The 27,664-nt window shown below is 32.2% G+C and overlaps 1 protein-coding gene across 2 annotated transcripts in view; it reads right to left on the bottom strand.

The window, feature by feature from the left end:
• The window catches only part of NAALADL2 (N-acetylated alpha-linked acidic dipeptidase like 2), a 798,563-nt gene that overhangs the window by 472,698 nt on the left and 298,201 nt on the right, over window positions 1-27,664 (bottom strand). For both annotated transcript variants that reach the window (XM_016156514.2, XM_016156436.2), the window contains exon 3: window positions 9,435-9,708. In XM_016156514.2, coding sequence (XP_016012000.2) covers window positions 9,435-9,708 — 274 coding nt within the window. The remainder of the gene's footprint in view (window positions 1-9,434; window positions 9,709-27,664) is intronic.

The raw sequence follows: 27,664 nt of genomic DNA, 5'->3' as shown, positions 1-27,664 counted from the left end.
AACAACACTAACAATTCAGACAGAAAACCAAATATATTGTACTTTGTTAAAAAAAAAAGTATTAGGATGACAATAGAGAGTGGGCCACAGAGAAACAGTTGAGAGGAAGATTTGAACGCGTTATAAACAAACATTAAACATTAAACTATATTCATCTTCTGCCAGTGATAAAATATGTGCTAAGAAGGAATCATAAAGCAAGCAATTAGCAATGACTAAAAATCAGAATATTAAAAAGGGGCATTCTATTATGTCAGTGGTTCTATGGTTCTATACAAAAATGGACAAATATCCTAAGCAGAAGCAATAGAAGACAGATGAATAGAATTAGTGTTTCTAATAGTCAACTAAATAAAATAACTAGATATTGAAAGTAACTAGGTTAGATAACTCTCTAGGGACATCCATATGTGTGGGTGGCCTGGGTGCCACACTGAGGGACAATCCAGTGTCATGTTCCTCTTCTACCTTGAGGGAGCAAAAATCATTCATGTTTACAAAATGATAAATGCTTTGCAATTTTTCAGACTTGACATTTTCAACCAAATCAATCACTCTGAATCCTCCTGGTTCCTCTCTAAAGAGAGATTTTGAATGTACAGAATGTTTGAAAAGCCTACTTTAACTAAAACAGTAATTTTCTACTCAAAATTAGAAATGGTAAATCCAAGCATTTCTCATACTGACAAAATACATTATTAGAAGTATCATTCATCTTGATAAAGTTTTACTTTAGAAATTTACTATCTTATATAATCTAGCTCTTGAACATTCTTCAAATTAAAATGCTTATGCTTAACTACTTGTAAAGTCAAAAAGATCTTCCATGTTTACCTCTCTCCTTTCTAAAAAGCACAAGCATATCTGTATTTATGAAGAATTCAAAATTCAGAGATTGTTAGAATTTTATTAGCAATTCTTTCTCAAGTTCATTCAAGGGCTTATCATCATGGACATTATTATGAAAACCGCAATGTATTGAAGCTTGAAAATGAATGCTGCTTTCTCCCACTACTGTGGTATATGTCACTAGTCAATCATGCCTTTTCAAACTCCTTCTCGGAACAGCAGTCTTAGCTAATCAAGACCCATTAGCGATTAGCATAAGTGGGGAGCTATATAAAATATTAATATTTTAATATGAAAGAATCGTTAACTAGAATAATTAATATTTAAATTAAAATTTATTTATGCTATTTAATAACTGGAACAGCACATGTAGTAATCCAGAAAAATGGACTCCAGTTAATCAGAAGGTACACCAGGCTGTGTGCAAATCTGAATTCAGCATTAAGCATGAGAAACACAATTCATTTTATTGTCTTTGGTTTTAACAATCAGATGAAGGAGTGGCTTGTATCACTGTTTTTTTCTTGCTGAAAAAAATGCTGGCTACAATGATATGCTAAATGCACAGTGAGCATGTTTTGATACCAAATATAACAAAGATAAGCCAGAGTAGTTACTTATCTTGGACGTAGAAATTATTTAACATATTTGCAAAATGTCTTATAATCTAACTTATTACACATATCTTTACAAATGACAAAATTAAAACAATTGTAACATAGAAATTTAACCAACATAAAGCACGGTTCTGTCAGAATTGCATTTCTATACATTATGTCTACAGTCTCCAAAGTTAATAGACAAAATCATTAAAGTTTAAAATAAGATTGCATATAAGATTAAGAAAATGCAGATTGTCGGGAAGAAAAATATCTTTAAGTTGTCCCAAAGTTAGCAAGTAGACCCTCAAAGAATATTTAGACACATTTTTGTATTATTTGGCCAACATTTGAAAATAGCAATCAGCCAGAGTATGTTTTCTGTTAGCCATTTATATTAAAAACTAATTTTAAAAGCTAAAACTATATTTTTCAAAAATCATAAAATATGTATAGAAGTAGGAAAATACTCTGGAAAAAATGGAATTATTGAAGTCCAAGGAAGAGAGAGTTTTAAAGGGAGAAGTTTTTATTTATTTATATATTTCCAACAATATGGGACAGATTATTTTTTAGTTTCTAAAGGTATAGAGGAAAATGAGTTACAAAAAACTTACTATATTTACTTCCTCTCACTGAGAGCCTGACAATAAAAAATGTAAATAAAGACATTAACAGTTCGGAAGACTTTCAGGTATGCTATGCCTTAAAGAATGTTTATAGATTGAAAATAAGACTTGGCCCCATTAGCCTACAAAATCTAGAAATAAAAGAAGTATAAAGCAATTGGATCTAGATTATTCTTTCTCAAAATGAGAATGAATAAAATAAATTAGTGTCAAAGTGATTAATCCTACTCCATATATATTTCCATGAACATCAGTGATAATAGATTATAAGAGTTTCTGTAACTTTATCACTTTTTCCATGTTTAACCAATTTACTGTGTCCCTATAGTAAACTAAAACTTAGACTATTTAAAAAAAAAATCAATAACGGCAATGTTGCTGGTTAATTGCTCTAGGGATAAGTATCCTGAAATGACTCAATCATCCCTCCTGGGTAAGGCTGGAGGGCAAACAGGATCCCTGTCTTGAAAGTCTAGGGAGGAAAATGATGGACCAGTCCCAGTTGTTTGAGGGCAAGGATGGAAGTTCAGCAGATATTTTGCAACATGTTCCAGGAGGTGGAAGTATCAGGAAAGTATACACCTGACAGATAATTTGAAAAAGTTCTTGAACTTACTCCTTGATCTTCCCTAAGTTCTTTCTAGAAGGTAAACTCTATCTGACCATAGAAAGTTCTCTTTCAGAAGGAAACCAGAAGGAAATTCCCCACCCCTTACAATACTATTATTGACTTTTGAGTGGCCTCTGTGGCCTTGGATGAAAGGTTTATGGGGTTTGAAGTGGAATCTGAGTGAACGCTTACTTTCTGCCCAATAACATTGTCCTTGCCCTTGGCTCTGTCCAACATCCCCCACCCCTATTATTGTGCCCATGCTGTAATTGTCATACCAGTCCCTTGATGAGTCCTGAGAAGTTGTATGTTAGCGAAACTAATCTCTGGGACAAACACAAAACAAATGTGATGTGTAGTATTTAAAAATTTATGTGGCTTCAATATCAGACCAGAATTAGAAAGATTCACAGAATCACCTTTCACTAGCAGGAAAAAGCTGGCTTGAGCCAATCCAGCACACGATGGGGACACTTGTGCCTGACCTTTTAAATTGGCAGGACAATACACTATTTAAGGCTTTGCTAGGTGGTTGAAAACAGAAACGGGTATGCATTAGAGATATGGGTTGAAACTTTTGTCTAGGTGGTAGCAATGTGGGAAAAGTTAAGAAGCGGTGGAGGACAAGAGATGGGTAACAGCAAGAAAGATATCAGCAAAACGAGGGTCACAGGAAACCCCAAGTGTTAGAAAATCCGAAATTAAATATAGGGCGTGTGTGTGTGTGTGTGTGTGTGTGTGATGATGTACATGTGCAAGTGTGTATTATGAAAAGGAGTAAGTTGGATAGGACTTATAAAATTATATTAAAAAAAAGAAATCAATATTTAAACATTTATGTCCTGTGTACCTAACATTTTACTATGGAGATTGTATCAATTGTTTTCAGTCTCTCTTCAGAACATTTATATTTGGTACATATTTCTGCCCACTTTTTAGATGAGGGAACTGAAGTTTAGGATATTTAAATAACTTGGTAGTGTTCATAGCAGTATTGAGCCATGGAGTGTTGTAATTGCTTACCTAACTGCCAGTTTCTTCTATTAGAAGACCAGCTACAGAGGGGCAGTGCCCAAAGCTTTCTTATCAATTGCTTTATCCCTTGTGACTGACATATAAAAAACACTATTCATGCATTTGCTGAATGTTAAATATACCTAGCTATATTCATGACACGTCCAGCTGGCTAAATTCTGTATTATTCTGTCAATCTTTCAGTATCAAATTAAAATATGGAAAAAAAACAGATAATAATCAAAGGGCACTTTATTTAATAAATGATACTCAACTTATTAAGATAAGGATATTGAAGAAGTTGCAAATTCATTCAAGAGAATTTTTGAAGGCAGTGAAAGTAATATGACAGAATTCTGCTTCTTTTAGTCACTTAGATTCATATATCAAAATAGTGCATAAATCGATGGATCAATTTTTGCACAGATCTCTCTAGTTGTGAAGTGAGGTAAACCATATTCGTTAGCTACATATTTATGTAAATATTGATATTTTATGGAAATTAAAATATAAATTAAATCTGCTAAGGACATTACATTACCACTTAACTTTATAAGTGGTATGCTTTAAAGCACACCAAAAAGTAAAAATAAAAATCCTGACTCAGAATTTCCTGTCAAGTTACAATTATTATGGAAATTCACTTTACAAATAATTTCAGTCAAATTAGAAGTCTGTAGTCACTTTCTCGCTAAAAATGTCATGTTTGTTTTAATGAAGAGGGGGAAATAGTCCATTACACTTTAACTACTTAGTTAAATTCAGCTATCTCTCTTTTAAAACTTTTATTTTACAAAAATAAGCTTTTGTTTTTTTCCCTCTAGGTAGAAGACAGAATCTCTCCAACAAATATTAGGCTATAGAACATGTTCTAATACATCACTTATTTATGACTGCTTTTATCTAAATTTTAAATACAGAAAATGTATATACCTTCAATATATGAAAACATGTGGGAAAGTCTCATAGATGTTATCTTCAAATAAAAAAGCAGAAATTATGAAATTGTTCTATTAACTCGGTGCCCAGAGCTCATAAAATCAGAAACAGGAGATCATGTTGGGCAAAGGGATTTTACGTAATTTAAAAATAAATTAACAACTTTATACAACTGTGCTCATAGCCATTTATCTCACAACTGTTCATTGTTGATCAAAAGATGGATGAAAAGGGGAAAAAGAGGAGACAAATATAATGCAAAGTCATTTCAACATTGAAAAACTGCCCCAAGCTCACATTTCTCTGTTAGTGAGACAGAGGCTTCATCTTCATTAAGAGACAATAATACAATTCCATTTCACTCCTTTAACTTTCTGATATTTTTATCTAAACTGGAATCCTTTAGAGCCGAATGCATATAGCTCTGTCTTTTTGCCATAACACTGATAAGTTTGCTTTTGTTTGAGAACATTAAAAATAGAGAAAAAGTTTTCCTAGTAATGAGAAAATAATCTAATTGTAAGTTATTCAAAGATTCCATGCAGTAGTTACACTTTTTAAGACTTTGTAACAAAATATTTGACACAGTGTTCAGATTTTATATATGTAACTACGTCTTGATATTTTATAAAACAAAGACAAACAATGCTCTTTGGGCCCTACTTGGCATAATTCATCATTTTATATTCAAAAATAAAATAGTTCATTCCTAGTCTCTTTGGGCTTTCAGTTTTCAATTAAAAATGTGATCTGGAATTTATATATAGTTTATTTTTTACACATAATTATCAAGGCATTTCCCTCCCTAATAATTAAAATTTGTCATGTTAAGCAGGACAGGAAGATTATATTTAGACAACAGGGTAAAGAATTATACTTCCAAAACTTACAACATATAGCTCTGATATTTTCTTAATTTCTCCCATTCAAATGTGTCTATTTTATACCAAATTTTAATAATAACAATAGCTAACATTTACCGAGTGCTTTCTAAGTGCCAGGCACTTTACATGGTTTATATCATTTCTTCCCCACAATGACCCTTGGAGGTTCTATCATTATTCCTCTAATATAAATAAGAACATTGAGACTTACAGAATTGAAGTAATCAAACCAGTCATGCAACTGATAAGGAAGGGTGCTAGTCTGGACTCTCTGAGTAATGGGGTAATGATAACTGTGTTGATAACAATATTTTACCCACAGTTAATGGGTTAGTGAAAATAAATTTCTCCATAAAATTGTATTATTTGGCTTGTCTTTAAAACACAAAACAATATTTAACATAAAGAAAATACCAAAATCCATAAAATATATTGGAATAAAAACAAATCCCCTGTTCACAAATAAGGACATGGCTGACTCAATCTGACCAACCTACATTAAATATTAATTGTTCCCTTTGCTTTTCTGCATCCATGTGGGTTTCACAAAGGACAAAAGAAAAAATTGCACAGGAATTACATAAAGCCATATGCTCTATTTATAAAACTGACTAGACATTGTCAATACTCACTACCAGTGTCTTTAACATTATAATGACATTATAGTTGATATTTACCTTTTAATAAAAATATAAATTACTGGTTATTCCCTGAAGCTAACTTCACTCATGCTAAATTATTTATGTATCCATTTTAATATGTATTTTGCATCTGACAGGACAACTCTCCTTAGGACACTTTTACTGACCCACCTGTCATTATGATGGGGTAAACAATGTCACCTTTCCAGTGCACAATGAATTACAAAGAAGTTGCAAAGTACACCATCCATCATGCTGGCACTAAGTAGGTTTTCGAAGTAGATCTCAGATATCACAAATTCTGTTTAGACTATTACCAGAAAGCAAAAATTGGAAGCTTATACAAAACGGTCATATGATGAATGGACATGACAGCTCTTCAAAGAAAAGGGGCACTCCTCTTCCGCAAATAACCTTGTCAAAAGCAAAAGTCATGGGGCATTGTGCTGGCAGTCAGACTAGCGTAATATAAGAACTTGTTAATGGCTCTGCCTGATAGAAATTCATGCAAACGCAATGTACTCAAAATCAAAAATTAGGTATGCCTGAATCAACAGCAGCAACCTCTCAAGTTTGATTTGAATTAGGGAATGATCTGAAGGGATACCAAAAATCGCTAGTAGCCTATTAATAAATATGTGGGAGTTTCCATAATATGTCTGTCTAAAACATGAATAAAAAATACATGTAAGCATTCTGTATGTATATAATATAGTCACCTATAAGTTGCTTTGCTTTTGAAAATCATAATAAATTACTATAGTTTAAAAAATCAATATCAATAACTTATTACAATAACTTATTATATCCTTTATTGAATATTTCAATTAACATGTAATTGCTGTAATAGCTTTGAATTATTACTATAATTCTAAAATAGTTATAGTCAGTGTCTTCATCTAACTTGCTTGGTTAATTTCTCAAATTATGTTCTTCAGATAGAGGGGTTTGTTTATCCATAATTGCTCTTTAGTTCCTTTAACACTACCCCTTATAGTTAGGCCGAATATTTCAAATATGGAGTATGTTTCTACATCTACAGTTAACTTTCTTTCTCCCATTTAATAGCTACATTTTAACTCTTTTTCTATACTTATTTGTTTAAAGCAATAGTTTTTATAGTATTTATAAATGGTACAAGGATCCCAAATTACTTATGACTTCATGAACATTAAGGTAATTCTGTGATTCTTTAATGACCTTGGTTCTCTTTTATTCGAAACAAAGGAAATTTAAACATTTATAACTAAAAGATAAATGTGTAGAAAACTCTCAGAGGAATGGTCACATACGAACATTAAAAAAAAAAAAATCCAGTGAGTCTAGTGGATTATTAAAGAGGATCGCACTGATGAAACAGGGATACAAGCGGTAGCGTTGTGGCTTTTCTATATCACCTCAGTCAAGACATAATGAATGTTTGCCACACAAAATTGAAAAGCAGATAAATGGGATGGTTCCAAGGACCCACTCAAATTCTTGGGGTTTTTGTTGTTGCTTTGTGCTTCAAACATGCTTTTGTTTAAGAGAGGAGATGGCTGTGCTGGACTGCAGTAACTGGTATAAAAGAACACTAGATATGTGGGTGGCCTATGCAGGATTGAGGGTCTAAGAGAAACTATGTGGGGTAACTTTAGGATCTTGACTTAAGATCAAAGCTTCTGAACTAAAGTAAGAGTGCTAGTAGCCTTTCTCTATTTTTATTTATACAGAGGTATGTTTCCATTATTGCCTACCAGAAGTAGTATATATTAATGAAATTATATATGAGTCCTATACTAGAAATACTACAGACATTTAGTATTATATTTATTAACTTTTAATTAGTGATTAGCTTTTCAAAGTGGTGCTGTTCATATGTAGTCCTTTTGCTAAAAGAGAATAATATGACAAAGAACACAAGTAATGACAAACCATCAGTAAATTGCCTCTTGCAACCACACCATCCAAAAAAATAAATATGTATATATAGGAATAAGCATGTATTTCTGAAAAGTAACTTTAAGTGATTTGAATATTTTATAGATTAATCAGAGTTAATAAAAAGTTAGATCTAAAAAATCTGTGCCAATAATTAACAACAGTCAGAAAATAAACATTATTTCATTTGTATTAAATGAGATAATCTACAACAGGGGTCCCCGACCTCTGGGCCATGGACCAGTACCCGTCCATGGCCTGTTAGAAACTGGGCTGCATAACAGAATAGGAGGGGAGGTGAGTGGTATCGAGGGAGCGAAGTTTTATGTGTATTTGCAGTCGCTCCCCAGCACTAACATCACTGCCTTGGCTCCACCTCAGATCATCGGGCATTAATTAGACTCTCATAGTCACACAAGTCCTTGGTGCCAAAAAGATTGGGGACAGCTAATCTATAGTATTATAAAAGACTGAAACTGTATATTAAACTGATACCTTAAATGGAGACAAAAAACTTGATTTTTAAGAAAATTAGTGACCAATTATATATTGTATCTAACTGGTATGTTGTCCTTACTTCATGCTAGGCTCTGTCCTCTAAGGTTTAGATATATTAGTTAATTTAATTCTCACAATAACCTCTTGATGTTGGAACTATTTTGTATCCATATTACAGAGATGAACAGACTTAATTCTAAATGTGTAAGGAACAGTGGATAATTGGGGAGCTGAGATTAAAAACTAGTTTATATGGTTCTGGGAACCACACACTTAACCACAATGCCAAAAAAACACCACACACAAAAACACATACAACAAAATAAAACAAAACAAAAGCACCACTAACCCAGAAAACAGTAAAGCAATAATTCAAACCTGGTTCCCTAGCTCTGGTGTTCTGTAGTAAGAAAGCAGAAGCACTGTATTTTAAATCTTAAATCTGTAAATAATCACGTTTCCTACTCTAGTTCTTGTGTTCCTATACAGTTTCAAAACACAATCACCTCTATATTCTTTCTGTCCGTATTAATATCTATTAAAATTTGCCTCTTCAAAACCAAAGAATGAAATAAACATGTTCTCTATGAACTAAGCAAAATGTGAATGATTCAGTCACACATTCAACACTTTTGAATTAAATTCTTCTAACGTATCTTCACTTTCAAAATATGACAAGTAAAGGGTCAGACAATCCAAATCTTCCTTTCTCTTTTCTGGCACCTCTACACTGAGAACATTTAATGGTTACTTTCGTGTGCTGCGTCTTGCCAGTTAGTTCAATTTACATGAAAGCTGCTGTTTTCTAATTTCATTTCACTGTAAATGACAGAGACAAATGGTCATATTACCTTGAGAGTTCCTTTGGCAGAATAGGCTGCATATGAGTAGAGCAGATCTTGGCTGTTAGGTTTTCTGGCTTCTTCATTGCAAGGCTGGCCATTAGGATGAAAGCATTGGCCGCTACTGCTCAGAGTCACAGAGTTGGGAGAAGGGCCTGGCAGATTGAGCAGCACAGAGTAATTTACAAACTGTACATCTTCTAAGCCCAAAGACGTCCACTGAGTCCCAATCTTCTTTGAAATTTCTATGTCATCTTCACTTGTGTACAGTTGTACCAAATTTCTGTAAGAAATTTAAAAAGCACACTCTAAATAAAAATATTTATTCTTTTGAGTTATGATTGTTTAATATATGAGCAATTAATAGCTGTGGGATATGAAAGATGAATGAGACAGGACATTACACAAGAAACACAGGTAGAGGTGATGAACGTGAACAGAAATTGCACTAAATCAAACATGAATGAAGTTCTTAAATTAAGAACTTAAAAAGTACTATAGGACTGCAGAGAAGACAATGATTCATGCCAACTAGTTCTTTTATTAGTTTTGACCCTTCAATTGACGTCAATACAATCCATTTAAAATTCAGTTCCAAAGACAGGAGTCCTGTTGGTTGAGACAGTTCTGTATTATAATTACAACGATTCCATATAGGCTATGTGATTAATACACAGCTATTGCTATTTAAAATAATACAGACAGAACTTTTTGATACAAATTACATGCCAAAATACATGCTGCTATGACCACAATGATATGTAATAAAATCAGTGTATCATGGTGAAACCAAGCAAAGATCATCAAACCAATATAAAATATGAAATTAATTTCTGTGTGTGCTTGCTAAAGTCTATATATTTATTCCTATACCTGTTCCATAATCCATAGCGATTACTTTTGTTTATGATATCCTAGAAGCCAGAAAAATTTGTTAAAAAAAGTATATATGCATAGAACCTACCATAGATTCAGACATGGAAAATTTAAAAAATAATAATCCAATAAAGTTTTGTTTTGTTTGTGGCTGTGATGCAAAAGGACCAGCTTCTTTTTTTTGCAAAAATATATATTCTTATAGAAAATTTTTACTATCCAAACTACTACCTAAGTGGATATTTTAATATTACTGTTAGTTTTGCTCTTCACATTACTTTTCTCATACATACTTGTTTCTTATAGGATTGTCTGTTCAAGAAACCCAAAGTGAAACACACCCCACCCTGCCACCGCAAAAAAAAAAAAAAAAAAAAAAAATACATGCAATGAAAAAAAAATTACATACAATGGTATAGGAAGGTATTACTGGAAACAAAAGGTAGATGTATTGACATGGTTTAAAAGGAAGATGAAATAATAAAAAAAAGTTCCAGTTGTTTTCTATTTTTAAGGTGATTTCTATTATTATTTTTTAAATATCCAGTTTGACCAATCATCAGTGCTATATAAGTTTATGGAAGAGATGATTAAATAATTTTATTTCTTATTCTGAATAAGACTGATAGGTTGACTTTTAACTAGGCTTTTTATTTATTTATCTTTTGTGGGGGGAGGATAATTGACAAATGAAATTGTGTATATTTAAAGCATACGACATGACGATGTGATATATATGTACATTGTGAAATAATTATCAGAGTCAAATTAGCACATCCAGCACCTCGCACAGTTGCCTAAGCATGCTTTTGTGGGTTGAAAACACTTAAATCTATTCCCTTAGCAAATTTCAAATATACGATTTAGTATATTAACTACACTCACCATGCTGTACATTAGATCCTCAGAACATATTCATCTCACAACTGAAGGCTTGTACTCTTTGACCAATATCTCCTTATTTCCTCCAGCACCAAACTCCTGGCAACTTTGATTCTACTGTTTCTATGAGTTTGACTTTTTCTTTTTTCTTTTTTATTCAGATTCCACATAAGAGATACTATGCAATATCTTTCTTTCTTGGTCTGGCTTATTATACTATCAGACTCTATCACAGTATCCTCAAAGTCCATCTATCTTACTGCATATAGTATGACTTTTTTAAAGGCTGAATAACATTTCATCATATATATATATATATATATATATATATATATATATATATATAATCTAGAAGGGGTATTTCTGGAACATATAGTTCTATTTTTAATTTTTTGAGGAACCTCCATATTGTTTTTCTTAATGGCTGTACCAGTTTACATCCCTAACAATAGTGCACACAGGTTTCCTCTCCTTCACATCCTCACTGGCACTTGTTATCTCCTGCTTTTTGATAATAGACAGCCTAATAGGTGTGAGGTACCATCTTATTGTGGTTTTGTTTTGTATTCCCTGGTGATTAGCAATGTTTCATGTATCTGTTGATTAATTGCATATCTTCTTTGGAGGCATGTCTAATCAGGATCTTTGTCATATCCAAAAAAATATTGTGACTACCAATGTCAAGAAGTAGCCTTTTTTTTTCCCCCTAGAAATATTTCAGATTTTATATTTAAATCTTTACTCCATTTCTGGTTGTGTATGTATGTGTGTGTGTGTGTGCGCGCACATGCATGCATGTGAGAGAGAGAGAGGGAGGGAGGTAGGGAGAGTGGGAGTGAGGAAGGGATGGAGGGAAGGAAGGAGGGAGGGAGGGAGACAGAGAGAGAGAAAGAAAGAGAAAGAGAAGGCAGGAGTCTAATATCATGTTCTGCATGTGGATATCCAGTTTTCCCAACATTTATCGAAGAGACTATTCTTTACCAGTTGTGTGTTCTTGGATCCTTTGTCAAAAATTAATTGACCATACATACACGGGTTCATTTCTGGATTCTCTATTCTGTTTGATCTATTTTTGATTTTTGGATGTTTCACTGGTCATTTTCAATTGAACAGATCATTGATCTGTTTTCATGCCAATACTATAATGTTTTGATTACTATAGTCTTGTAATAGTTTGAAATCAAGAAGCTCGGTGCCCACACCTTTGTTCTTCATACTGAAGACTGCTTTGGTTATTCAGGGTCTTTTGCAGTTCAATACAATTTTTAGAAAAAATATCAATGAAATTTTGATAGGAATTTCAGTAATTCTGTAGATCATTTTGAACGGTATGGACATTTTAACAATAGTAATTCTTCTAATCCAAGAATATGAGATTTCCCCCCCAATTTATTTATATCTTTTCAATTTTTTTCATCAATGTTTATAGTTTTCAGTGTACAAGCTTTTCACTTCCTTAGTTTATTCCTAAGTATTTTATTGTGTGTTTGCTTTGGTATCACATATATTAAGGATTCGTTTTTAGTGTTATGGTAAAAGGGATTGTTTTTAAATTTTTTAAAATTTAATTTGCTGTATGTAAAACCACAACTAATTTTTATATCAGTTTTGTATCTTGCAACTTTATAAAATTTGTTTATATGTTCTAATAGATCTCACAGGAAAAGCTTTTAGCTCTTCATCATTAAATATGATATGAGCCGTGGGCTTGTCATAGCTGGCATTTATTATGCACATTTCTTTTCTATTTAATTTGTTGAAAATTTTTATCATGAAGGATGTTGAATTTTGTCATGTTTTTTTCCTGTACCTATTGAGATGATTATATAATTTTTACCCTTTTTTCTGTTAATTTGGTATATCAAATTTACTGATTTGCATATTTTTAACCATTCTTGTACCTCAGGGGTAAATTACATTCGATCATAGCGTATGCTTATTTTAATAAAATGAAGAATTCTGTTTGCTAGTATTTCATCAAGGATTTTTTTACACCTAGGCTCATCAGAAATATTGGCCTGTAACTTTCTTTTCTTGTATTATTCTTGTCTTCTGTCGTATAAGGGAAATGCTTGCCTCACAAAACATGTCTTTATTTTTTTGGAAGACTTTGAGAAAGACTGGCATTAATTCTCCTTTCAATGTTTACTACAATTCAACAGTAAAGCCATCTGGTCCTGGGTTTTCTTTGTTGGGAAGTTTCTGATTATTGATTCAATCTTCTTTGTAGTTGTAGACTTATTCAAATTTTTAATTTTGTCATGATTCAATGTTTCTAAGAATTTCTCAGTTTCTTCTAGGCTGTCCAATTAGTAGGCATATAATTGTTCATAGTAATCTCTTATGTTCCTTTTTATTTCTATGGCATTTGTTGTAAGGTCTCCTGCTTTATTTCTGATTTTGACACTTCTCTCTTTCCTAGTTAATATAGCCAAAGTTTTGTCAGTTGTTATCTTTTCAAAAGAAAAACAACAGTTCTTAGTTTCATTAATCTTTTCTATTGTTTTTCTTGTCTCTATTTCATTTCTGCTCTGATCTTTGTTGTTTCAGTCCTGCTGCTAACTTCAGGCTTTTTTTTGTTGTTGTTCTTTTTCTAGTTCCATGAAGTGCAAAGTTAAGTTGTGTATGTGAGATTTATTTTTTTGATGTAGGAATTTCATTTATAAACATTGTCTAAGAAGTGTTTTTGCTGCATTTCATAAATTTTGGGATGTTCTGTTTCCATTTTTGTTTGTCTCAAGATATTTTTTGATTTCCCTTTTGATTTTTTCCATGATACACTGGTTGTTTGGGAGTATGCTGTTTAAGTTCTCCATATTGTTTAATTTCCAGCTTTCTTCCTACTATTGATTTCTAGTTTCATAACTTCATAGTCAGAAAAGATATTTGTTATAACTTGTTTTGTGTCCTATGATCTGTCTTGGGGATGTTTTGTGCATGCTTGAGAAAAATCTGCGTTCTGCTGCTGTTGAGCAGAATGTTCTGTATATGTCTTAGATTCGTGTCCTCTAAAGTGTAGTTCACCTCCAATATTTTCTTATTGATTTTCTATCTGGATGATAGATCTATTGTTTAAAGTAAGATACTAAAGTTCCCTACTATTATTTCATTGATATTTGTTTCTGCCTTCAGATTTGTTAATATTTGTTCATTATAGAGGTTCTAATGCTGGGTGCATATATATTTACAATCAATATATCCTTTTGATGAATTGACCCTTTTAAAAGTATTTAGTGGCCTTTTTTGCCTCCTTACAATTTTTTAACATGTCTAATTTGTCTTATATAAGATTGCAGGGGTCCTTAGAGACCAAAGCTGTGGGTATAGACAGTACTGGCGAGGGCTATTAGGACTGTGAGGTCTGGAGCGAGTGTCCCTGGAATGAGCCACTCTGGCATGCAGATTATTTCAAACTGAAATCGATTAAAGCCCAGCAAGCTCAAGAAGAGTTTTTCACTTCCCCCTTAAAAAAATTTAGAAAAAAACACTTTAGAAAGGGAAACGTGGCATAATCACCTTAAGAATTTTCACTCTAGTATTAGTTAGACTCCAAACATGGTATCCTAGCTACACTCCATGTTCCATTATTTCTGAGTTGCCTACCAAGAATTTACCTGCTGTGCATGTTTTGCTCTTTCTAAACTACCTGTAAGTCATGCATTCTCACTTCTGAAATCTAATTCCCAATTTCTCCTTTTTCTTTTTTGTCCAAAATGTACTATATACTCAATGTTTTCTCACTGTCTCTGGAAGTTTAATGCTTATGTAAATTGCCCATATTCACATATTGAAATTTTGATTTTCTCCTGTTAATCTACTGTATTTTGTTTGAATTATTCAACCAAACTAAAGAACTAAAGAGATAAAGGGACAGTTTCCCCAGCCCCAACATGGTCTTTGGTTGCTAAGTCTGCCTAAGACTACACACACACACACACACACACACACACACACACACTCTTTTTTCTTTTTTTCTCAGAGAGGATGTTGTTGTCTAGGGGATCCCTCTTGGTGCCTGGTCCCATTTCCTTCTTTTTATAGATTTAATATTTTGTATGTTTATGTTCTTAAAACTTCATTCCTTAGCATGATTTTTTTTATTCTACATAATTGGTAACTTATTGTTTTGTGCTGGTCTCAGTCTACAGATAACAATGATACCTATTAGAAAATGCTTGGGGGCATTCACCTGGGCCCCGTGAGTTTCCCACAGTATCTCCCCTTTCCAAATTAATGTTATGACAGGATCAACCCTTGTGGTTCTTATTATGATTGCAAGACACCTTTCAGCAATAACAAATTGGAAACGTTGAAGAAAAAAGATGTTTGTTACTTACAGGCCCTTAAGTATATAAGGAACAATCAGTGGGGCATACAGCGAGGTCTTGAGTAGAGAAAGGAAGCATACATGGGCTTGGGGGTCTGCTTTTATTGAGGTTGAAGGTAGGGGTCCAGGGTTCACCAATTCACTCTTTTTTGCTGAATTTAAAACATAACAGTAGGAATTTAAAGCATGGGCAGAAAAAAAAATGTAGCCCAAGTGGTCAGTTATTAAAATTAGCCAAGATCTCTAATATGACAAAGCCTCAGTAGGCAGAAGCTGCCAGCTTCTTTAGTGTGTGGCTGGTAATGTGTTTATCAGAAATAGCTTTCTTTGAAGCTGAAGCCTCCTTGAAGTTCACACCTCTGCAATCAAAGCTTAAATCAGGCACTTACATTACAAAAGGAAAAACCAACTGCCAGGGTTTACACTACACTTACATATATGTGTTCTACTTTTTCAGCTTTATTGATATATATTTGACATATAACATTGTTTAAGCTGTACAGTGCGTTGACATAACCAAGTCAACATTTATATATTGCAAAATGATTATGACCATAACATTAGCTAATAAGTACAACACATCACATAACTATCTTTTTGTGTGTCTATGTATGGTGAGAACATTTAAGATCTATTCTCTTAGCAACTTTCAGCACAGTAATTATAATTAATATATGTATTCTTTTTTGATTTGCTTCTTTCACTCAGCATTAGGTTTCTGAGATTCCTCCAGTTTTCAGATTATTTTATAAAGTGTAATACTGACAACCATGTTGTATTCTAAGTATCAGGTTAAAGATCTTCCTCTTTTCTTATATTGATAAGAGATGTTCTATGAATGCATATTTAATTTTATCAGACATTCTAATGCATTTATTAAGACAATTATATTATCCTTTTAATATGGTAGATTACATTAATTTTTTTCCACATTCACTCAAACTTGCATTCCTAAAATTAACTCTACTGAGTAGAATGTGTTATTGTTAAGTAGCTAGTCAGACATGAGCAATAAGAGAACAAAGGAGTAGAAGCCCAGCCTAGAGACTGCCTAAAGGACACCCTATTGGACAGGATGGCCATAATCTTAGCTGGTTTAATCTGGACACAGAGGCTTGAGCAGAAGGTACTACCCTAATTTGCCCACAATCTAAGCCTCATTATACTGTCGTTATAATACTATGTTTATGCCTGGAAGTTCATGAATCTAATTATAGCAGACTGAATCTGGGTGTGCACATGCACATAGACAAAGAGTTATATAGCAGCCAAGTGTCAATAAAAATGACCTCACTTATCAATCACCTAAGAACGCTTTATAACCACCCATCATGGCCCTAAATAAAACGCAGACCTCGCCCTTCCCTGGGGTTACAGCTTTCTATCTTCCCTGGCTGTGACCCATTTCCCACCGCCATATGTATCTTCACTTCCACATGGCTAGCCAGGTGTAAGCTTGACCCTCCTTCTACCTCATAACGTGCCTTTAATAAATGAATATTTCTCATAATTCACTGAGTGAAATTCATTTCTTGATCAGTGATAATGACCTAGAGGTGTGTTACTGGAATTTCGATCTTTGCAATGTAACATCATGATTTTAGCTATTATGTGACTTATATTGCCAAAATTTTGTTTATAATTTTCATGTCTATTTTTATAAATAAAGTTGATATGCAAAGTTTCTTTCAGGCATCATCTCTGTCTGATTTTAGTCTGAAATTATGAAAACCTCATAAAATGAGATAGAGTGTTCCCTGTCTTGATATGTTCTCTGAGACAGCTTGACTATTATAATTTTTGAAAGATAGAAATTATTCTTGAACTAAAAAATGTTTGTACTTGATGTTTTTATTATGAAAGAACTATGAACTGCTGATTCGATGTTTTAATGCCATGAGAATTTCATTATTTCTTCTTTGAATCACAGCTCTTTTATTGCTCCCTGTGCCACCTGCTATTAATCCTGAAATTTCTAGGTTTCTGGTTTCATCGCATGACATAATACTTTCTTTCCTAAATTTTGGTGTCCCTTACTATCCTGTTAGCTCAGAACAGTAGTATTTTAAAGGAGGTTTATTATAATGCATACATCTAGGTGTTTTTCAGAATATTTGTTTAAAAATAATACTCAAAACAGAAATGTACTGACTTGAGCACCTAACTCCTGTGTAAGACATGTTTTCTTTGTAAGTACTGATTGTTCTTCCCACCATATCCAAAAAGCAAAACTGTGGAAAAGCAGCTAAGAATTATGAACCAAGTTACTGCATCTTCCACAGACTTATTATAAAGTGTTTTGTTCAAAATTTATTGATATGATGTTATTTTCACATTATCGCTACCTGATAAGAGATTACACAAATTTTGTATATTATGTGATTGACTGGATTTAAAGGTATATGAGAATGCCTTTATAGTAATCTGAAGAGTACTACTATTATCAATATAAAAAATGCATCCTAAAAGATGTTAAACTTTGATGTATGCATGGATATAAAAATACTAGTCTCTAAAAAGAATGATAATAATTTTATCTTAATAAGCACTGCCTAACATTCTAAATAATTAGTAAGTTAATAAATATCTGTTCAAGTCCAGTCTTCCTAAGGTTACTTTTTAATCTTGCTGCTTTTTAACAGTATTTTAAATTTACCAAATTCTTTACCCCAAACTCATTGTTGGCGCTTGTGGCTGCAGCGTTTACCCTGAGATAACTTGTAGGTTGGAGTCTTAACAATACCCCTCAAATTTACCATGAAATATCTAGCTTTTATTATGATTTTCACATCACTCTAGTATATCAATAGTCTTTGGAAACAAATTATATCATTCTATTTATAGCATTATGTTTTAAGTAGTAGTATTTGCCTTTACAAAATATAGTAATTCTTGATCGCTAAAAATGCCAAATTCTAGAAAACGTAGCATTCCTATGTGTAATGTTAACATCGTTCTTGAGCAGTTGGCCAAAGATTCAAGATTTATGTATATATTTGTTATGTTAGGATTAGAGACAAGTTCTGTTTAGAAATAAGTCTAAGAACAGTTTTTAGATTTTATTTGCGCAATGAAAACCAGTCAGATTTGCTTCAGCCTCAAAGAGTGTGTTTATATAAAATTAAATTAATGCTAGCAGAAAACTGCATTTTTTCCTAAATGAGAAATGTTTTAAAGAGATCATATGTGTCCTATGTTCTGAAATTATGTAACCTTTAAGTCTAAATCATTTAAATCAATAGTCATTAAAATAAAGTTGTTAAGAACTAAAAAAAAATAAAATCTTACTGATACTAATGATTTGGTTAAAGGAATCTATTCATTAATCATTTTAAATCACTTAGAACGTTCAAATGCCTAGACTTTATTGAGAATTTCCAGTTTTCCGAACATTTTTTCCACCACATAAATACTTTGAGATTTTATGGTGAACAGTTCTGTTCTAATAAGGAGTTTGCTATATTCAAAAAGAAATGTTATTAAGTAATTAACTGCCATGCAATCTCAATTACTAACTTCAGAGAAAGCTGCAAAGTTAGAAGTATGTCACCTAAAATCACAAGGTATCTATTTGACAAAACATTTTATTCTGCCTTTATTTTTAAGATCAGAGTTTCCATGGGCCAGTAGTTTTGGCAGGAGGCATGAGACTTGAATGTGGAAGTAAGTTTGGCATTAGTGTTCCTTGGGCCAGTGGAGACTGGAAATGGGAGGATTTTTGGCTTTGGTAGACATAATTCGGTTTATATCAATGTTCAACACCTGCTACTGAATAAGTCATGGAGTAACACAAGTGTTAGAACTAAAGGAAGTGATGCATGTAGTATTTCTACTTCCAGTGCCAAGATTATACTGTAAATGAATAGGAAAATAACACATCTAAAGAAGCTTACTAGCATTACATAGGAAAAAAATAGCACATTTACTAATGTCCATTGAAACTTTCTTATGTATACAATAATATACACACACTCATACTGTAGCAGTTGATATTTCTCACATAATAATAATAAAAAAAGCTTCTTTAAGTTTGCTCTTTGCCTTGGTATCCAATGTAGTAAAATTCTATGAATAATGTTCTTTATGTGTACAGTGAACTTAAGGACTCTTGAAATAATGAAAAGCATGAACTGACTTTATCTCTCAATTCGGCTTTTGAAATATTGTCTATTATACATGGTAAAATGGTATCACATGTAATAGCAAGAAATTAAATGGTCAGGGGGGAAAGGCAGCATACCTTCACCTTCCCAGCCAGCCAACCACTAACGACGTATTAAATAGGAGCATGATTACTACCTCTTACTTTCTAAAATAACATAATAACTGTATATTCTGTATTGACAGTCTATGATAGAGACTGAAAACACTGTGCATAATCATCGCATACAAAAAAAACTTCATATAGCTGTTGTCACCTTTTTACAAATAAGGAAATTGGAGGTCAGGTAATATAATCAAGATGTAAAATGTCCCAGATTAAATAGGTCAGATTTCTACTACATTACATTGTATTTCAGATTTCCCCTATAATACACTACTGTTTAGACAGAACAGATAGTTTTTCAAACTTAGGTGCTTCCCAAAAGCAATATAAATGTTGAGTGTTGAAAGCCAAGTATCTGGGTAAAATAATTAAAAGTCAAATGGTGTGAGGTTGAAGGAAAGAAATACTTAAGCACCTGAGAAACTAAGACAGAGAGAAATCAAAGTAACTATTTCAAGAATACAATAGCCCACATTTCAACATTTGGGAACCATTTGAACAAGAAAAAAAATTGTTTCTGGTATATTTAATTTTTTCAAAACTAGCACAGAAAGAGATTATCTGAAAGAGAACTTAATACCCCTCTTCTTGTGATTAATGACAACATGGTAAATAGCTGTCTGCTTTGCCAATGCTAATGGATTTGGTGACCCCCAGCTAAGTCCTCAGATTAAAGCTCAATAAACAGGTGTTTAATTAATTTGATATTTCTTTCGACCAATGTTACACAAATAGTAAAATAAGCTTGATTAAAACCAGGACACAGAGAAATAAAATTAATTGCCAACACATCCCTTACTACCTAAACCAGGAGGAAAAAAAAAGAGTCCAGTGGTATAACGCTATATTATTGTTCATACTTGCACATATTTGTATAGGTGATATTTCATCTCTGGTTAATAATGAGTGCATATTAGAATTGCAAGAAAAAAAACAGTAGTATCTCACAATGAAGCATTTAAAAATACAGTTTAGAAAGAAGAAATGTGACTGAACAAAACAAAGACTATCAAAGGCATAAAGGCTGATACGATCTTATAGAATGCACCAACCCTACACAATACTATATTTACTGTTGATAATGTCTTACTTTTGAAACTTTCTTTATCTTTTTTTATGAATAATTGTTAAATGCCATTTTCCGATCAAGTTACTTTATTTTGTCTAAACTAAATCTAAAAGTATACTCAAAAAAGGGACAAATTAATCCAATTTGTAAGACATGAGAAGTCTACAATTTCATCAGCTTGGTTCTATAAATGTGGATGGTACCAAAACTTGCAAGAACTTTTGATTTAAAGAGTCACTACTCCAATGTTCCTCCAGGTAATTAAAAGATTACTGAAAATATTGAGAAGCATTTTTTATTTCAATAAAATTGTAACAAAAATGACTGATTTCATCATTCTTTAGAATAAGCATATTTACTGAGATTATTTTTTAATTACTTGAAAAACTAATCCAATTCCTTTTTTTTTGGTATTAATACAAAGTCATTACTTTACTAATCTTAAAAAAATAAACATTTTAAGGACAAGTCGTGAGTCTTACTCATTTTAACACATCTTGAAACTTCAACTACAGTGCCTTGCATGTTGCAAATGATAACATAACAAATATTCAGTAAATATCTTTTAGTAAATAAATATACCTTTAACACTATATGAAAGTATAATTTATAGTTAATTTTCCAATATAATAAATTAAATCAGTGGTACTATAAGTTTGACTAAAATAATGAATGTAATTACATAATTTTTAGATATTTTTCTGTTATGCTGGAAATAGGTTAAGGTTGTTTTCAGAACAATGAATGGTAATACCTATGTCAGGACAATAACATCAGTAAAAATTTAAATGTTAAGTATCACTTATTAATCAAGACTACCTTTCTTCATGGACATACTCATTACAGCACTCAAGACTGAAATTTTCTCTATTAAATCATACTCGTTACATGACAAGTTGCATAAATCATAAGAAAACCAATAGTTAATAAACCCAATTTTATGAAATATATTGAAATTTATCTGTAGAAATGCCTAGACTTTGGAAGTTGTGATGGTATGAAAACAAAAATGAAAACTCTAAATGCTAAAAGGATAGAAAACAGAGTTTGGACAGAGAAAGCATATTTGACGTTGTGATATTTGAATAAGCTGTCATTCAAGTGCTTCATCTCTATTGTATACATAAAGAAAAAGTCTTGTTGCTAGACAAGAAATGAGCAGCACTGATGTTGGTGTATTTCTGACATATACTATTCCTGGTGGGCCAGAACCTAATCTACTAAATTTAATGAATAAGCCAGGATACTAGGAGAGCTAACTGACAACAAAAGATTGGCAGGATTTAGGGGGCTGCCATGGGGAGAAATGGGAGCTTTGGGAGATGTAGAAAAGAAAGTAAAAAGATGCTGGATTTTGGATTCGGCAAAAGAGGGCTTAAATTCTGGTTCTCCCATACAAGCTAGATGTCCTCGTGCATGTTAATAACTTTCAAGTTTTATTTACATGTATTATGTTATTTAAAAAAAAAAAAAAACAAGCACTGAATGAGATAACACATGTAAAATGTTTAGTACAGTCTCTAGTACTTTCTGATACCCAATAAATGTTAGCATTCTTCTCTTTCCTAAATGGTTTGTCCCAAATAGTGAAAAAGAGTAATGGCATATATTTTACTACAAGGACTGCATGTGAATATACACATGAGCTTAACTTCAATTCATGGTGGAATTAGAAAGCTCCATTTGCCATCTTTCCTTCATTTCTTTTGAAATAATTCATGACATTTGAATTCTAAACACTGGATTCTAATTTTTATATATTTTCTTTCCTTCTTATAAATCATTAACATTTAAAGACAGGAGTCCAGTGGGAAAGTTATTTAGAAGCAAGGGTCTGAGATTATTGGTTATTTATTATTCATAGAAAAATTAAAAGCATCCTTTTACAATTTTTTTTTCTATCTGGTAAATTATATTTACTGAAGAAAAATAGAAAAGACAGATAAGCAAAAAGTTAAACTAAATAATTCAATAAAATGATCCCAATAGGAAAATGCCCTACTGCTAATCAAAGAACTGTAATACCAGTGGCAAAATTGAATTTATAATTCAAATGCTTTTGAAAGTAAATATCCATCACAGTTACCACTACTTAAGCTGTCACCATTACCAAGATTTTCTAAGTGTCTGGCTGTGGTAGCAATTGTCTTAGGTGGTTTATACTCATAAACTCAAATTCTGCATACAAAATTTAAAATTAGATTAAGGTGAGCCTAGAAAATAATTAGAATAATTCACAGATTTTAAGAAAGGAGATTTAGAAACTTGCTTTTCTGCTCTGACCCAAGCCAAACAGTTGAACCTCATGAAGTGACTTTCTATGAGATCATCACATTTATTTTTGTGTATTAAATACTAAGACATTATTACCTTTTTCACTGAAATATGAACTGATGGTACAAAAGGAATACTGAATAAAACTGCTGACCTTTTGGCACAAATAAAGCAGTGGTAACAAACTTAACTAATAGTTATTGAACTCTCCACTACCAACCATTTGCAGAAAAAAAAAAAAAAAGTCAGTTTCATTCAACACCGATGAATCCGTCACACTAATTTTATTAAATCTCAAACTTGAACACATCTTTTAAATAATCTGTGTTATGAAATGAGAAATGTACATACATAAAACACTTTTGCTGCATACTAAAGTGTAATAGCTTCCAAAAAAAAACACTTGTATGAGTTGTAAACTGATCTAGTATTTCTTTTCATGAAACATAATTTTTACCTGAAATAGTATGGATAAATTATTATAGATCAGATTCTGGTAATTTGGAGGCATTTCTGAAAAATAAGGAAGTAGAACTTTAGGAAAATAATGTGAAGTTTTATGAAAACAAAAATATTCAAGTCGTGAGTTCACAGTTGCTTAAGGCCACTAATGCTTAAGTTGGAATATAGTTAAGACTAGAACTCTGGCTGAGTTTTCTTATAGTCAGTCACTGCTCTTTTCATACCCATAATAATGTTACATAATTGTATTGAACTCTATTAAGCTAACTGTGAGAAATGAGTACTAAGTTCTGTTAATCGCCACCTTAAGTGTTACATTTCTTGGATAGCCAGCAGACTATTTTTAGTATTTAAAAATATATGAATATATTTTCAAATTAAGACATGCTGTTTGAGAATAGTTAAACTCATTTTTGATCCATGTGAAATTAATAGAACAAAAATATTTAATTTGAGTCTTAAGCAAGATGGTACAAAGCAGAGTTGCTTTTTTTGCTTGTTATTTGGGGTGGGGAACTGAAAAACACTTCTCTGAGGACTAAAAACTGGAAATTAGCACAAGTTCTTGCTGGGCAGGCTTTCCCAATATATCTTTTAAAGAACTAAATGCTAATTTTATATTCTTTTTTCCTCCCTTGTAGGTTTTGGGTATATGCGCTTAGGTGAGCTGTACTTACTTAGCACATATATACCCAGAGATAAATGAAAGAAAAAAACTGTTTTGATTTTCTCTGAATTTGATTGCTATAAACATAATCTTAAAACAATAATATACAAAACACCTGAAGCATATGTGAATCAACATTTTAAGTACATTCCAGAGATTAAAAACTTCTTTCCTTCAAAGTAAATTTGATATTGCCATATCCTGTGTTTTACCACCAGTTAAAATTGGGAGTTTTTAAATCTAGAATTTCTGGTTCTTTCTCACCCCACCACCCTCGCCCCAGCCCCCCTTCCTTTTCTGGTACCATTTTTAAATTTGAGGATCTGATATCACTGGTCTGGAATTCTTGCCTTCCAACAACCTGCTAGAGTGGGAGAATACTTGGCTATTTTAGACAGGCATGAGCTCTGCAGTTCATACCTTAATCCCCAATAGTCTACCACTTAACTCACTTTATTTTATATTATCTAGTTGATCCAAGAAGACTTTTTAGTTTTTTTAACCTCTGTCCTTATAATATATGCTCTAGAATGTTAGGAATTTTTAATGATTATTTACTTTGCCATGAATCTATTACAATTATTTGCATCTATTTTTAAATAAAGAGTATTTTTATACTCCCTTGAGGCCTCATTAAGCTTGAGGTAATTCAATTTATTTCCTAAAAGCTAATGGAACTAACAATTATGCTAAAGAAAACAACCACAGCAAAATTTAATTTTATTTTAATATTAATGACACTGGTATATGTGAAGAGATGAGAGAATAGGGAATCAGGGAATGTAATATTCATAATTGGTCATCTTTTTTGTATGACTGCTGTTATACTTTCTTGTCATATGAAAAGTCAAAAAAGAATTTTAAAAACCAAATAAGAAGCCAGACAGTACAATTGTGACAGATTATTGACAGGCTAGAAAATACACTTATCTTTAGAAAGGATGATTATAAATTGGCACTAAAATTATCCATCCATTAAGGATCTACTAACATATCATGTCATAGACATTAATAGAAAAGAAATGATTCTATTTAGAGATAATTCCATTTAGTCCTACATTTTTCTCCAGGAATATCTTTATTACCTCCAAGCCTGTCTGCCTGACTAGACCAATCCTTAGAGACTTATTTCCTGCCCCAGCCAAAAAAAAAAAAAATTATATTATTTAGTTAGTTTCTGAATTGATAGATTGTTTTAAAATTTTTCAGTGGAATGAGTGTGAACTGGCCTATATGGCAAGAATCAAAAGCTGAATTAATGAATTACATTTGTGGAGACAACCATAGCACTTCCAAGAATGAGGGAGGTAAGCCACTAAAATGACTTTTGACCAAGTGGTTAGGGGACATCACTTGTAGATTTTCTTAGGCCAGGTTTCTCAGAGACATTAAGGAAGCTATAGAAGTAGCCTGAGAGGTGGTGATACCATGGTGATGAGAAACCTAAGACTGAACAAAGTGCAAAATTGCAGGTAAGCAGTCAATTGTCAGATTATTGGCTAACAGGTAAGCAAGACTCCTGCACAGATTTGTAATTCTGGGGCAGATCATCAGATGCTGGGCAGAGAAGGAAAATAAATTCAAGGCAAAGTGCCACGAGGAGAAGGGCCGCGTGATGCATCAGGACTGTGATTCAAGAACTGGTATCTTATTAGAAGAAAAGAGACATTATGTTAACATGGGAGCAAAGCAAGATTTTCTTGGAGATAATTCTCTGTTATTGATGAACTAGCACTAATAATAATAATGATTTATGAACATGCATATTAACCTTGAAAATTATTTGTACTGAAACATTAGAGATGAAGGAACAGGTTCAGAAAGATTGAGTTAGTTAATGACTTTTCTATATCATTTTAATAATAAGTAATCTCAGAGGCCGTGATAGTGATTTGACTACATGTAGATGTCCAGTAATTTCAATTGGGAAATAAGAGAGCTGTGGTCATTAGAAACCACTAAATCAGCTGATATTCAGAAAAGTAATTTGTATTATCTTAAGTACAAAAAGCTATGTAAAAAATTAATACACCCCATTAACCCACAGAAATTCATTGCATTATTTGTGCATTGCGAAGTAACCACCACAGCAACACCAAACATTTACATATACGTATCCCAAGTAATGCACAATAAAGTCTATACTGCTGAATTGCATGTTCCAATAGTTAGGGCTTAAATTAATAAGGAATGTGTGCAAAAGTGATTTTATACTTAATAATTACACTAATTTGATATCTATATAAAGTTACCAGATTAGTAAGAATGAACAAAACTGGTTTAATTTTTATTCTTAATGTTTCTACTCCCTTCATAGCTCTATCAAACAGCACAAGAATATGTTTGTTGTCTCTTGAAGATTCAATAAGAAATAAATGGTTTTCTCATGAAATCTGATTTTTACTTTTCAGGGGTCAGCCAAAGAAGACTGATGATAAGCAATACCTTCACTCACCTAAAGCTCTGACAGGACATGAATAGATTTATCAAAACTAAATCAGTAACTGACATTTGTACAAAACATGCAATTAATCCAAAGTTTTATAGCCTCTCAAGATAAATAACTGTCAGGAAGCCATCCCTTACTGAAAGAATGTTTCATCTGAAAGATAACAATTTCCAGCACTGTTTTGAAATCAAACACAATGGCAATGACTTGTTTCCAAAAAGTTTGTCTAATTTTCTATGATTTTTATGTGAATTATAAATTCAATATATTGATTTATTAGGCAAAAATGCTGTCAGATATATGACAATATAAACATAACCTTATACATAAGAGTAATGGCAGTGTTTCTTCACAAAATGTCTTGATATTTGTTTTGAAAAATAATTTCAGTATTTATATAAAAAACACATTGGCTCATATCGGGTATATATTTCTTGTAAAATTCAATAATGAAGTTCAATTTTCAAATTTTCTCAAGGCTTTCTTCCCATTACTTTTATAATACCATTACGAGGCACTGCATTTTGATTTAACCTTGAGTTTCCTCTTGTAGTCCATAGGTATAGAGTTGTAAAATAAATGGGATGTTTTACTTCAATTGAAGAAGGGGAATACAGGGGGAATGCAGTGATGGAATTAAAAATGTGTTTCTGAAGACAAAACATGTTCAAATCTCTAGTATGCTACTTACTAATTAAATGACCTTGGGCAGGTTATTAAAACTCTTTAAGCTTCAGTTGTTTCACTGGAAAATGAAGATAATAATAATAGTACATACATTTTTAAAAGTTATGATTAAATATGGTAATCTCTATAAAGGAATTAGTTCAGTTCCCACCCACTGCTCAGTCCATCACACTATCTTCTATACCAACTAAACTACATAAATGCATAGTATTTATCAAGATTGTTCTTGCCCAGGTAGAGTAGATATATATCATGCATAGGTCTCTTTGCCTTCAATAG

Source organism: Rousettus aegyptiacus, unplaced genomic scaffold, assembly GCF_014176215.1.
Source record: "Rousettus aegyptiacus isolate mRouAeg1 unplaced genomic scaffold, mRouAeg1.p scaffold_m13_p_4, whole genome shotgun sequence".
Taxonomy (NCBI): domain Eukaryota; kingdom Metazoa; phylum Chordata; class Mammalia; order Chiroptera; family Pteropodidae; genus Rousettus; species Rousettus aegyptiacus.
The sequence above is the reverse complement of the archived record's forward strand: the minus strand, read 5'-3'. Positions and strand labels throughout refer to the sequence as shown.